This window comes from Hyaena hyaena, unplaced genomic scaffold (assembly GCF_003009895.1).
Source record: "Hyaena hyaena isolate Hyena2069 unplaced genomic scaffold, ASM300989v1 scaffold_382, whole genome shotgun sequence".
NCBI lineage: Eukaryota > Metazoa > Chordata > Mammalia > Carnivora > Hyaenidae > Hyaena > Hyaena hyaena.
Window position 1 is genome coordinate 400,411 of NW_024081015.1, and position 15,142 is coordinate 415,552.

Genomic DNA, 15,142 nt, shown 5'->3' on the forward strand with positions numbered 1-15,142 from the left:
GAGCGAAATAAGTTAGGCAGAGGAAGACAAATACCATATGTTTGCATGTATTGGAGGATTAAGAAGAAATTAACGGAGGACCATGGAAGAGAAGAAGGGGGAAAATAGTGGGGGAGAGGAGAGAGGCAAACCATGAGAGACTCTTGAATACAGACAAAAACTGAAGACTGATGGATGTGGGGGAGGAGGGGGGGAATGGGCATGGAGGGGGGCGGGGCACTTGTGGGGATGAGCACTGGGTGTTATATGGAAACCAACTTGACAATAAACTATGAAAGAAAAAAAAATAAAACTCTAAAAAAAAAAATAATAAAACCCATACTTATACCCACACAACTCCACCTCACATTAAACAAAACTAAGATGACTGATACAAGACCTAGACAACAAAACATAGTCAAAGCCTTGCTTACTCAGCTTGAGAGCTGCACAGAAAAAGAAGAATGAAAACATGGAAAGTTGAGAATTCTTAGTGGTGGCAGAACTTAGAATATGACAGAAAGTTAAATGTCCTAAAGATGAGGGGCTTCTTTTTGTGATATAAAATCATCATCCTTTGTTTTTGACAGGCCTCATGGAAATTCAAGTGAACATACTAAAAAACAGAAGCCATCCTTGATGTGGTTTAGTTCAGAGAAGTAGTATTCAGATACTAGGAATTCAGATAAAAGGAATCTGTCTTGATAGCCTCAGATAATATGACAGCCTTTTGGTTTTAAAGGCCATGAAGATAACCTGTGCTTCCATCCCTCCAGCACCCAAGGCTTTCTGGTTCAGTCAGATATTTTTCCAGCACAATCCAATTCATTCGGTAATAAGTAGTAAAAAAGTATGGCCTGGAATTAATACAAAGATATTGATAAGAAGAGATGGAAACAGCAGAACTTAGCAACAGATCAAAGTTTCTTTCTCTCTCTCTCTCTCTCTGTCTCTCACACACACACACACACACACACAACATTGACATAGATCAGCTGAAAATTTGATCTTAATGTTTTTAACAGTCCATGCATCTACTTTGAAAGAAGACTACTAAGTACAAGTGTAAGAAATAGGAGAAAGTGTCTTCACAATCAAAAGAGATTGATTCTGAGATAGCAGAACCCAGGAAAGAAGAAGAATGCGGTTTTTAAATTGAACCCAAAGACACAGTGCAGTACAGAAAAATCAATAGAAGACATAGAAAATAAAATTGGAAATATAAAATGAAATAGAGTTTTAAGAGTTTAGGGAAAATATTAGCAATGGAAGATAGGCAAGTATGTATACCTAACATATACATAATTACACTTTCTTTAAATTTTTTTTAAAAAGAATGTTTGAAATTATAAATACAAGAAAACTTTACTGAATGAAAAAGAAATGAATATTTCTATTCAAAGGACACAACAAGATAGAAAATTGAATGCCTAAAAATTCAGACATATTCTAGCTAACGTTTATCAAGAAAGAATCTTCTGAGACCCAGGTAAAAGTGTTGAGTTATATTTAATGAGGAGTTAAAAATTGATAGAAGAAAGAACTGCTGTAATGCTTGGTAAGCATAGAGCAGAATAAGGATAGTTAATTCTACCATTTTTGTGTTTAGCTGCTTTTAACTAAGTGTAATGTACATCTGTGTGCACTAAATACACTTGCCGCTGATGGTTGGGAAAGATGGGCTGCCATTTTCCTAGAATAGTTATTGAATGGGCCCAAGAATGACCCTCTAAGATTATCTTTTCTAGGTTTATACTGGTTTTCTTCTTTCTTGTTCCTTTTTGTGATTTCTGTACTTCTCTATGAACCTTTCTGATTAATACTTTTTCTTTAGTTGTATTCAAAATTTAAACTGTCCTCTTGATGGAACCATTTTTTTTTATCAAGGATAATTTGCATTCTTCTTTGATTATTCAAAAGCTACTATTTAGTAACTATCTTCTCTATTTCCAGATTACTCTTATATATGTATTTTTTTCCAAATGTACCTGAGCACCAGACATATTATAGCTCCTATTTGATGTCACAAGCTGTATTTCTCCATAGTGTTCATATTTGAGCATGTCTGAAACAATTATTTTACTATTTAGGTAAATGACACCTCCATTGATTCTTAAGCCAGAAGCCTGAGTCATCCTTGACCACCCTCCCCTTTCTAAATCTCTGTGTCACAGTCACTTCCCTAACCAATGCCACCATCATCTCTTACCTAAACTATTCTAATAGTCTCTAGCAAGTCTACTTATTTCTTTCTTAATTTTCTCCAATCTGTTCTCTGTTCACCAAACAAAATGATCTTTTTAAATACAAAGATTGCAAAATAAATAAATAAATACAAAAATTGCATTGTGTCATTTTTCATTTAACTCTGAATAAACTCTAACCCCTTTAATAAGACCTATAAGAAAGGCTGTGTGTGATTGAGCACAGCACAACATATTTGTGATCACTGCATGCCCTCTACTCTTTCTTTTGCTCCTTAAGCTCTAACCATACAGACCTTTATTACATCATGTACTATCCTAATTCTCTGCTCATTCTGTTTCTTTGTATGGCTAACTCTTTCTCATGATTCCATTTCTCATAGCACTGTGATAGTTTTTTCTTTGTAACAGTTAACAGTGTTTATATGTATATTTAGGTGCCTGTGTGTTTGTTATTTATTTAAACCTTGCTCTAGAGCCTTATGAAATATGTAGCTATATCTCTACATACAGATGATAAAATAGACTCAGGTAACAAAGTTAGTAATAGCTAGGATTCAGTCCCAGATCCTATTACCTTCAAAATCTAGGTACTTTTCCCTGGGAATATTTTAATGAGTGCCCATCCTGGCAGTGTTGATGTTCATTGTAGTCTTTTACCATAGCTATGTTACCATTGCCTAATAAAAACAAGGTAAGTACCAAAAAAGCACAGAAGACAGACTTTGCCTTAGGAATTCAAAAAGAAGTATGTTGCCTGGCATGAGAAAAGATACCCATAAAGTAGGATTTGGGCTTAAGTGGCAGCCTAAAGAATGGACAGGATTTAGATGGGCAGAGAAGAAATGTCATCATAGGTTTAAAAAAAAGAAAAGAAGGAAAGAAAGAAGAAGGGGGGGAAAATTTGGAAGACCAAAAATAAGAGAGTTAAAATTTAAAAGCATGTTTTTGGTATTTTGAAAACACCTGTCATCCTTGCTGTATTGCTACTTAACCTTGTTTGATTATAAGGCAATATGTTTTGTTTTAAAATTATATATTTTTAACAAATGTATTTTTGTTATACAGCACTTTAAAAAATATATTGCACATCATCAGTGTGTAACTGCTTTGAGGGCCAAGGATATAAGTTGAAGGCTCAGATTTTGTTTCTCAATGAACTGGCCATTTTAAGAAGTATGAAAGGAGTTTCCTGACACTGATAATCAGTCATCTCTCTGCAGTTAGTATCTTCCTTTATTAATGATGAATCCCTTTGGATTCTCTACTTCATTGATAATCTGACATACATATATACATACAAACAGATAAAGAGCAAAGAGGTAAGCTTTGGTAGGAGTAAGCTTTTATCTTTCAGGATCTATAGCTTTAATCAAACTTGGGCACTGGATGCTAGTTTTTGACTTTGTATTCAGAAGTTACAAAATTTTAATAGTTCCTGGTCTATATAGTTCAAGAACTTCCTATGGCTTGGGTAATAGAATATAATAGAAAAAAATGGGTGCCGGGTATGGTACTAACCATGTTACATTAACTTCTTTAATTCCCATAAAACCCTATAAGGTAGGCACTGTTATCTCCATTTGACATTACAGGTGAGTACAAAGGCACAAAAAGTTTAAGTAGTTTGCCAGTTATACAGACATTACGTGGTCAAGATTTCTTCTAGCTGCCTTTTTAGAAGAGGAAAAACTTTCTCTCTAACCTTTCAGTGACTGGGAACTGTAACTTAAACTAATAAAAGACAGATTCACATGAGAAAAAGGGTTTATTTTATATGCATATGAGGAGCCAACAAAAGAAGTAGGGCTCGTTAATAGCTTTTGTACCTAACTTCTTATGGAAAAAAGAGTGGAGAGAAAAACTTTCTATGGAAAAGAAACAAGTAGTCAGATAAGAGAAGCTCTGAGAAGGTTTTTGTTTTTGTTTGTGTTTTCTGCATTTGTTGACTCTCCAGTGTCTTCAGTTTAAATTAATCTTTATGACAACTCTGGGGTTCCAAGTGGGTCTCCACACCCTGAAAAGCCCTAACCTCAAATATTTTATCTCATTGTTCCTCAAGTATACTATATCAACTTTCAGATCTTAAGTTTATTTTTTTTGTTTTGTTTTTAATGTTTGTTTATTTGAGAGAGAGAAAGAGAGAGACAGAGTGTGAGCGGGGGACGGGCGGGGAAAGAAGGAAACACAGAATCTGAAGCAAGCTCCAGGCTCTGAGATGTCAGCAAAGAGCCGATGCAAGGCTCGAACCCACGAATCACGACCAGCTGAGCCACCCAGGTGCCCCTTTGGTTAAAAAAATATTGACTATTTTGCAGTGATGTAAAGGAAACAGAGATAAAAGAAAAAGAATTACACTTAGATTAAACTTCTCCTTCCCATTGTTTGTTGTAAACTTAAAATTTTTCTTTACACAAGAAAAAAAAATTCCTTGAAGTTTGTATTCTTATTCCTAAGTTTTAAGTGACTAAACTGAAATCTAGAAAAGTTGAGAGGTTTGGTTAGAGCCACCTAACTTGTTTGAATTCCAAAGCTTTAATTTAAATCCCAGTTGCAGAGGTGGAGTTTTAACCCCAGTCTCCTCATTTTATTTCCTTTATTTCTTGTAACAACCAAAGAGAAGAGAGGTAGAGACTAAATGGAAGATTGTATTGGACTAGTGGCATTTCTTTGCAAGCAAGCATTTGTCATCTCTCATAGTGACTTTCTGTGCCAGGTTAATAATTAAATTCTGTTTTAGTCTCTTTCTTTCCTTTCTACATCTTTCTCCCCTTTCTTACTACTAACCAGCCTGCCTCCTTAGAACATTTTCCTTTTTTTTCTCTAAACCAGTCATATCTGTTCTCTGAGAGTTATTGCTCTCAGATGTTAAGTTCTACATTTAAATAACATGTTTCATTAGAGTATACGTGAGCTTTATTGTTCATCGTTAGGATTGTAGGTTTCAGAGAGATTCAAGGAGGTACAGTTTATCACCACTCTCTTCCCTTCCTTCCTTCTATTCAATTCTAGTGGGGTCAAAACAAGGATTAGAAGTTAAAACGGGGAATAAAATGCAGGAAATCAACTATTAAACATGGTCTCTCTTCCTATAAGCCTACACATATTATTTGACTATGGCCAACAGTTCACAGACTCCCTAAATATATTTCATAACACGTTTAGAATTTCTAAAATGCTGAATGGAGAAAACTTTCTGTATAACACTTCAGCTCTCTCACAGTGGTACCTTTGCTGGAATGAGTTGTGATGTGATGTCTAGGAGAAGGTTGTAAATGACTTAACTGAAAAAAGAAATTAAACTCTCCCCTCAAAATAAAGTCTAAGAAAACATATATAGGATGGGTATACAGTGAAAATTGATAGAGCTAAAAGTATGAATTGATTGGAACAGACAGGAAAAGGAGGAATCTTAGCTAGGTAAATGAAATGGAAGATTTAAAGGAAAAGTAAATAAAGTATTGAAGTATATTCTGAATGGACAGATGGTTAAGAGGAATTGTTAATAGTAAGTAAAGACCATAAATATGAAAATATGAATAGAATGAACATAGTGAGGCACAAATTTAACAGTAATTGACTTGCTTCTCCAGTATCTTAAATGTTGACTATCTGAGACTTTGACTGCTTTGTAGTAACTTAGCTACCTCTTGGGAAAGAGTATTCTTCTTTACTATAAAAAATAATGTGCTCTTTTTACTGAAGTTTTTAAAATTTCTAAATGTAAAATGTTTTAAGTCACTAGGACTTCCATTAATTTGACTGGCAAAATCACTCAAACCAACTAATAATGCTACATGAAATATAATGAATATTTTATTAAAGGTATCATAGAGCTGTTAAGGCAATAAGGAATTGTCAAAAAGTGAATGAAAACTAGGAACTCAGCTAAAGAAGCACAGACATTGCTTTTGTATAAGAACTGTGATGACTTACAAGATCCAAATTGTTGAATCTTCAGGAATTTTGCAAAGTGGTTGTTAAACACAACCATTATTAAACATAAAATTACGGGGCTCCTGGCTGGCTCAGTCAGTGGAACATGCAACTCTTTATCTCAGGATTGTAAGTTTGAGCCCCATGTAAGCTGTAGAGATTTAAAAAATAAAATATTTAAAATAAATGAATGAATAAATGTACAAATAAGTTATATTTAAAAGATTAAAATATTAAACACAAAAGTAATAAATACCAAAAACTCAAAACTTCCTAATAATTTTCTAGGACAACCACCAAAATAATGGACTAATAGAGTAGAGGGACAAATAGAAAATTAAAAATAAGATAGTAGATTTAAAGTAGAATTGCCCAGAATAACCGCCTCCCCATTCCCAGAAAAAGAAAATAAAATAGCAAAACCAAAATTTATTAACAAAACTAGATGAAAAGGAATCCCATGAACCCCAAAATACAAACAAGTATAAACAAGTTGTCAAGAACTATGAAACCCTATAATACCAGGGTACCCCTACAAGAGGAAGTCGCACAAGAAGCCCAAAAGTCACTCAACAGTAACTAGAAAATACAGTGACCAATATGAGAACAGCCCCTGCAACTGTAAGGGTTTGTGCATAATCTGCATTTTAAGCTCCAGGATCTAGTGTAAGGTATGAAGGAGATGGAGCACTCTATGCCCTCTGACATAATTAACCAGTAGCTGCACAGCAAAGGAAAACTACTGAGAATAAAATCCCTATTGAGCAAAATAGGGATAATAGGGTTAAAGGAAATAGAAGGTCCCAAGAAGTAGGGGGAAAGTACACCACCAGGAGATCTCACAGTGTAGGAGATCATGTCTTTGAACACTTGACAGAAACCACAAAAGAGGGAGCTCCAGAATGTGAAGATAGAAAAGCTATCCTGACCCAGTAGTCTTATCTGAAAGTTCAGGAATACTGATTGCACATAAAAATGAACAGCAGGGGCACCTGGATGGCTCAGTCAGTTAAGTGTCTGACTTCAGCTCAGATCATGATCTCAAAAGTCTGAGTCAAGCCCTGTGTCGACCTCTGTGCTGACAGCTAAGAGCCTGGAGCCTGCTTCAGATTCGGTGTCTCCCTCTCTCTCTGCCCCTCCCTCACTAATGCTCTCTGTCTCTCTCTCTCTCAAAAAATAAACATTAAAAAAATTAATGAACAGAAAAGGATCACTGTTGAATCCAATAGAAATCTATTTGAAAAATGAAAATAAGGATCATAATAGCATCTCCACAATGAAAGTATGCCAGAAAAACATGCCCATGAAACAAATGAAAAGTGTAACCTTCGTATTTCAAAACGAGGTAAAGAAAAATTATGGAATATAAAAAAGAACAACATAAATGAGTTGATAAAACTTATAAAATTATTAGTAATAAAGAAAAAAATGTCAAAAGTTTAACAAAGAGGAGCACGGTATTTCCTTAAAGCAAGTATGTAAAATGGGGGACATTTTCAAAAATCAAAAATAAGAGCTCTTTACCTTCCATATCCTGATCAACTTAGTCCTAAATCCATTAGCTGGAGTATAGCAAGGTGGCTATCTGTATTGCAGGGCTAGGGAAGTTGGAGACAGCTATGGTGATCCGTTAGGACTCAGTTATGAAGAGACGGCTTCCACATAAGGGACTGCCCTGGTGTGAGGAGTCTGAGCAGAGCGAGGAGGTAACACATGGCACTGGTGAGAGTCCAGTCGAGGAAGTAGATGGTAGTAGAGACAGAGGACACCTTACATACAGAAAGATTGACCAAATGAATACATATATGCTACGGTTACTGTTTAATTTTCATTTTTAGAGTAGAATGTGATAAATATGGAAAAGGAGAAAACAAAAATATAAGCCCTATAATATTAGGTTAGAATTGGAGAAATTGGTATAAACATAAGCTTTTTAATTTATATAAACAAAATTATAAATGTGTGTGTGTATATATACATATATATGTATAAGTATACATATAACATATAATTCTCTAGCTGTATCCACTGAGAGAGCCTGGGCCCAGTAGCAGTGAGCATACCCAACACTCAGATCTTGGCTTCGAAATACTCTTCCTCACCAAAATTACCAAGGCTGTTTGCATTAATGGCTGTTTCCAGGTGTGGGGCAGGAAAAGTACTAGATTATTCTGTAATATTCTATGCTAGAAAGCAAGGAATGATGGAGATGTGTCAAAAGGACAGAAAATCCAGTTTGAAAAGGGTTCCCACTGGCTAAATTGAGAACAGTTTGAGCATCAAATTGTTGATAATACCAGCTTATACTGCACTGAATAAATTAGGAAATCATGAATCAGGCTCTGCACTGAGAGCATGAAGCCTACTGGAGAATCTCTCTCTGCCCCTCTCCCACTTGTTGCTCTGGCGTGTACATTGTCTTTTTCTCTCACAATAAATATTTTTTTAAAAAAAAGAACATAACATCTTTTCCATGATACTCCTGCCAGTTTTGCATAACTGGAACCTAATCATGTGGAAACATCAGACAAACCTAAAATGAGAGTCATTCCACAAAATAATTGACCTGTAGTCTTCAACATTATCAAGATTACAAAGTCAAGGGAAGACTGAGGAACTGTTGTGACTAAAGGAGACTAAAAAGATATGACAACTCATGATTTCAATCTAGATCCTTGACCCTTTCGCTATAAGGGACATTACTGGGGAAACTCAAGTGGGCTGGGAGCATTCAATGGTATTGATGTATTAGTGTTACTTTTTGATTTTGATGGTTTTTTTTGTTGTATAAGAAAATACATTTAGGGACACCTGGGTGGCTCAGTTAGTTAAGGGTCTGACTCTTGATTTCAACTCCAGTCATGATCCCAGGGTCATGGGATTGAGCCCCACATTGGGCTCCACATTGAGCATGGAGCCTGCTTAAGATTCTGTCTCTTTCTCTCTCTGCCTCTCTCCTCCCTCACGCTCTCATTCTCTAAAATAAATATATATGTTTATATGTATATTTTTATATTTATATTTATGTATTTTATTTATTTATAGGAAATATATACTGAAGTATTCAATGGTGATGAGAAATCAGTGTAGCAAGGTACTCTCAAATGGTTCAGGAAAAACAGTTTGGGATTGCTTCAGTCTTTAGAAAATATGTTAACAAATATTTAGAAAGAATAATAAAGAATAAATATTTATTAATAAATATATACATATATAAATAAATATTAAAAGAATAAAGAATAAAAAGGATTTGAGAATGACAGATTAAGCAAGGAATATTCAGCATACATGTGGAATCTCATAGGAAAAAAACAAAATAATGTATATAGAACATATTAAAAATATGTAAACAAGAAAACTTTTCTAAACTTAAAAAAAATCAAACTATCAGAAAGACATTGTTTACCTAAGGTGATAGCCAGCACTGAGAAATATTCTCATAAAATTATTGGTCTTAAAATAATTATTAGGATTAAAAGAAAAATACACACAGACACACACACACACCCCAGCAAGCCCCTCAGCTTCTCTCTTCTTCCTTCTGTCTGGCTCCATTCCTTTGTGACCTTTCCCATCCCCCTACTCCCAGGACTGGGCTGGCCTGTTCCATGTGTTCAGAAAGACATTGAAACTGAAAACAGATTGAGAACAAACCAAAAACTTGTATGGCAGTTTTAATTTTCTGTCACTCATTTTTTTAAATGTCTATTTATTTTTGAGAGAGCACAAGTAGGGGAAGGGCAAAGAGAAGGAGACAGAGGCTCCAATCCCAATATGGGGATTGAACTCATGAACTGTGAGACCATGACCTGAGCTGAAGTTGGATGCTTACCCAACTGAACCACCCAGGTGCCCCTCTATCACTCAGTTTTAACTTCACAAATAAATGACAACAAAAACCTCAAAAGAAAAAGAAAAGGGGCACCTGGGTGGCTCAGTCAGCTAAATGCCTGACTCTTCATTTTGGCTCAGGTCATGATCCCATGGTTTGTGGATTCGAACCCTGTGTTGGGCTCCGTGCTGACAGAGAGAAACCTGCATGGGATTCTCTCTCCCCCTCCCTCTCTGCCCCTTCCCTGTTCCTGCACACACTCCCTCTTTCTCTCTCTCAAAATAAATAAATTTAGAAAGGAAAAAGAAAAATTCACTTGAATTCCAGGCCAAAAAAAGAAAAAAAAAAGCCCTTCAAATGAAAGAAAATAAGGTACTCATTAGAACTTCATTAGCAATGGTTCATAGGAGACAGTGGAGTCAACATTCTCAAAGAATCAAAGAAAGAAACTGAATCAAATAGACTTTCACATATAAAGGCTACAGTCAAATGTATTCTGGTGATACTGTTCATATAAACACTCTCTGAGAAGAGAGAACAAAATTCAGACACCCAAAATGATGTCAGTCTTTACTCACATAAAGACTGGTGCTCGCAATTAATTAAGATAGTTGTAAGGGGAGAGTGTATAAATTGAAAAGACTGTATGCTCTGACAATTTGGATAAAGTATAATTATCAGAAAATGGAGAATTTGAAGATGCTTTGAAAATAGAATAAGCTTTGTGATTGCTTTAATGTTTTAAAGTGGATATAAAAGGATAATGTTTGCTCATGGTAGAGGGGACAAAAGCCAAACAGAAGGTTATCATTAGAACAAAAGAATAAACTGTCCTAATTTTATATTTATATATTTATTTTTGAAAGTATATAAAATTTATTCTTTGTGTTAGGAATTTCATGTGAACTTTCAAATTTAGGGACACTTGTCCCGTGTGTGTGTGTGTGTGTGTGAACAAATAAAATAGACTGCACAGGAGTGTGTTCCAGTTACTGTTGCTTCATAACTACTCCAAAGCTTAGTGGATTGAAACAGTAACCATTTTATGGATTCTGTAGATTAGGAATTAAGGCAGGATTTTGTCTGGATGGTCTTTGTGGCATAGGCTAAGGTCACTTAATAGGACCAAAATGGCTTTACTCCCCTTGTCTTCTGCCTTGGTGATACTAGCTGGAAGTTAGGGCTCAGAACACTATCACAAGACCTCTGCAGCATGGTACTTAGAGGGTTGTCAGACTTCTTACATGGTATCTGACTTCCCCCAGAACAAGCATCCCTAAAGAAACAGGCAAAAGTTTCATAGCGTCTTCTAATCTAACTTTGAAAGTCACATATAATCATTTCTACCATATTTGCTTGCTTGTGAGTTGTAAGACCAGCCCAAATTCAAGGAGAGGGTGATTAGAGTCTGCCCACTTGATGGGGGAATGGCAAGTTCACAGTACAAGAACATGTGGGATACAAGCATGTATCTTTGGAAAATATGCCCTGACACAACTATTCATACAAAAGGCTTGCATATATATAAAGTGTAGTATGAATAGAACTGAGATCAAACAACTTCAGTCATATCAAAAGTTACCTTAGTTGTTCAAAGAAAGCAATTTTTAGATTTGCTGATAAAGCAGAATGTAACTCTTTATAGTATTTTGTCCTAAAAAGAGATAAAGGTTAAAAACAAAAGAACTATGTAGCTATTAAAAAAAGAATGAAGGACATCTGTCTCTGCTACTATATAATGTTACTGTTACTATAATAAGACTATTACTATACTTACTGTTAAGTAAAATAAGCAAGGGAGCGATGTGTATGTTTAAGAAAGGAACAATACATTGGGTGCCTGGATGGCTCAGTCAGTTAAATGTCTGACTTTTTTTCTTTCAACAATTATTTACTTTTGAGAGACAGAGAGAGACCGAGCACAAGCAGTGGAGGGGCAGAGAGAGAAGGAGACACAGAATCTGAAGCAGGCTCCAGGCTCTGAGCTAGCTGTCAGCACAGAGCCCGACTCTGGGCTTGAACTCACAAACCATGAAATCATAACCTGATCTGAAATCACTTAACCAACTGAGTCACCACCCAGGTGCCCCAATGTCTGACTCTTGATTTTAGCTCAGGTGATGATCTCATGTCATGGTTCATGAGATGGAGCCCTGTGTTAGGCTCAATGCTGACATCACAGAGCCTGCTTGGGATGCTGTCCCTCTCTCTGCCCCTCCCCCTCCCCCCATTCATGTGTGCATGTCATATTTATTAAAATAAATTTTCATCTATTTTGAGAGAGACAGAGACAGCATGAGCAGGGGAGGGGCAGAGAGAGAAAATCGCAAGCAGCCTCTGAGCTGTGCTCAGCCTAATGGCAGGGCTCAAACTCACGAAATTCTGAGATCCTGACTTGAGCCCAAACCAAGAGTCAGTGGCTTAACCAACTAAGCCACCTAGGCACCCCAATAAATAAACATCTTTTAAAGATAAATAAATAGAGCGCCTGGGTGACTCAGTCATTAAGCATCTGACCTCGGCTCAGGTGAGCTCAAGCCCTGCTTCAGGCGAGCCCCTCTCTCTCTCTCTCTCTCTCTCTCTCTGCCTCTTGCTCACTTGCATGCCCCTAAAAATAAATAAATTTCTAAAAAGGGACAATACATATATGTGTGAATATATATACATAATGTATACATCATTATGCATTATATATATTAAAATACTCTAGAATAAATATATGTTAATGTGTTTACATATATATGTGTATCTGCTTCTATTTATTAAAAATGGAAGAATAAACCTTTCTTTAAATGTTTATATATGTTTATATATAAATGTTTATATATTATTTTTATACTAGTCATTTATATATAATGATCATTTATACATATATATTCATATATAAATATTTAACATAATTTAGGGTAGGAAAGAGGGCTAGAAGCTAGACTTCTTTTTTAATATCTTTGTTTTATAGATATGACCTTGGAACTATTGTACCTACCTGTTTTAAAAAATGAAAATCTTAAAAACCACCCCTAAATGTTGAAATTGACAATAAAAAAGAACAAATGAACTTGAGTGTATAACAAATGAGCCAACTGGATAGTTGGCAACATTAACACCTAGGGAGGAACTACTCCAAGTAACTTTAAAACAGCAGTTAAACTGTGTGTGTGTGTGTGTGTGTGTGTGCGCGCGCGCGCGCGCGCGCACGTGCATGTGTGTGCATATGTATCCATCCCTACTAGACCATGTTTTAAGGTTAAAAAGAAGTAGGGAAAGTAGTTAGCTCTTCAGTAATGATGTTTTGGTCTTAGTTTTTGGTGGTGTTATGTCAAGGCTGTTGTGAATGTTAATATTGGAAAGAATTAAAAAGTCTCCATGCGGTACTCTAATTCTGTTATTCCCAGTGTCTCGACAACTAGGATTCTTCTTATGCAAAACACATACAGATATAAGAAGAGAGTAATTACAAACCTAATGGTTTTAATTTTTAATTAGATGAACCAGTATAGGACTGCCTGATGGGCTCAAAGAAGCATGTGATTCTTGATACCAGCATCATGAGTTTGAGCCTCACGTTGGATGTGGAACTTACTTAAATAAAACTTGCAAAAAACAAGAGGAAACAGTGTATCTCCGTCCATCAGTCTATCTGTATTTTAGCTGTGCCTATGCAAATAAAAGTTTGCCATGAGTTGTTTTTATTTGTTTGTTTTCTTTAGAGTGAGAGAGAGAATCTTAAGCAGGCTCCATGCCCAGCATGGACCACTCACAGGGCTCAGTCCCACAAGTCTCTGGAGTAATGACCTGAGCCAAAAATTAAGAGTTGGGTGCTTAACCAACTGAGCCACCCAGGTGCCCCAGGCCATGAACTGTTAGTTGTTAAGTTGTAATGGATGCATTATTACTGTCTACTAACATTTGTATTTTAAATTTTCTATTATATTTTTAAAGGATAATAAAAGAACATTTTATTACTTACTAATTTGAGCTTTTAAAAGTGCTTTTGAGTTTTTTTATGAATTGTTGCTTCAGTTAATCTTAGCATCCATAAAACAAACTTGGTGTCTATGGTAACAAGAAGAACAACTCCACAATAATCATGTTCGCTCTTACTGTATGTCCTTAAAACTATACAAACTCCCAAGCAAGTGGGAGTTTGCTCTTGCTATAAGACTAGTTTTGTAAGAAAATCTGAAGAGATCTAACCTAATTTCTATAACATAGTTGGTAATAGAGAAAAAGATATTAAGGTGAATAAATGTGTAATTGCAGTACATTTCAAAAAGTGCTTAAGGTTTTAATAGATGTAGTAGTTTTTACTATATGATATAGTTTAAAATAATTCATCTTTGAAATCATACTTATTTTATATAACAATGATCTTAAAACATTTATTCAAATTTCTTTGTATCTTATTCTGGCATTTTGAAAATTCACAAATTATAAAATGAGTTGAAGTAAATTTAACTTATCAGTTTTTAAGGCATATTTTTCCTATATTGTTGACTTTTGCCGTATTATTGACTATTCTGTATTTAAGCACGTAAATGTAACTGATTTCCTGGAGGTGAAAAAAATCAGTAAACAAAGTGTCTAGTATAAATCATTATAGGATTCTTCTTTTAGGTATAGAAATTTAGAATAAATTCTGAATTTTAATTTTTAAAATATACAGTTAGACAGTAATGTGAGATTGATACCAGTATTTGATACATGAAAGTTCTCTTTTAATTGATTAAATGTACTATGAACTTTAAAATAGCATATGATAAAATTCTAATTCAGCCAGTCTAATTTGTGGTACATTTAGAAAATTGTTGGTTTTTTTGACATTTGCATTTTGGCCATAATCTTATAGATTACTCTTTTAAGGATCTAAACCTATATAATGAATTATAAGCTAGCTAATGTATTTAATACTTTATCTTGAAGTAACTTATTTTTTTACAGTGTAAAGTATAAATTTATTTTCTTCCCCATCAGAATACAGTCGTTTTGAAGCCAAAATACATGACTTACGGGAGCAGATGATGAATAGTAGCATTAGTTCAGGATCAGGTTCTCTTCGAACTAGCCAGAAGCGGTCCCTCTATGTCAGGTAAATTCTTTTTACTTCTAATTATGGCAATCTTTATTTATGCGTGCAGAGTCCTTCACATTTTTTACTATGACTTAGTGAGTTTTACTGTAGAAGAATATA

General features: G+C 35.1%; 1 protein-coding gene across 11 annotated transcripts in view; it reads left to right on the forward strand.

The window, feature by feature from the left end:
- DLG1 (discs large MAGUK scaffold protein 1) overlaps positions 1-15,142 on the forward strand; it is a 289,163-nt gene that overhangs the window by 230,773 nt on the left and 43,248 nt on the right. For all 11 annotated transcript variants that reach the window (XM_039250830.1, XM_039250829.1, XM_039250838.1 and 8 more), the window contains one exon: positions 14,926-15,040. In XM_039250830.1, coding sequence (XP_039106761.1) covers positions 14,926-15,040 — 115 coding nt within the window. The remainder of the gene's footprint in view (positions 1-14,925; positions 15,041-15,142) is intronic.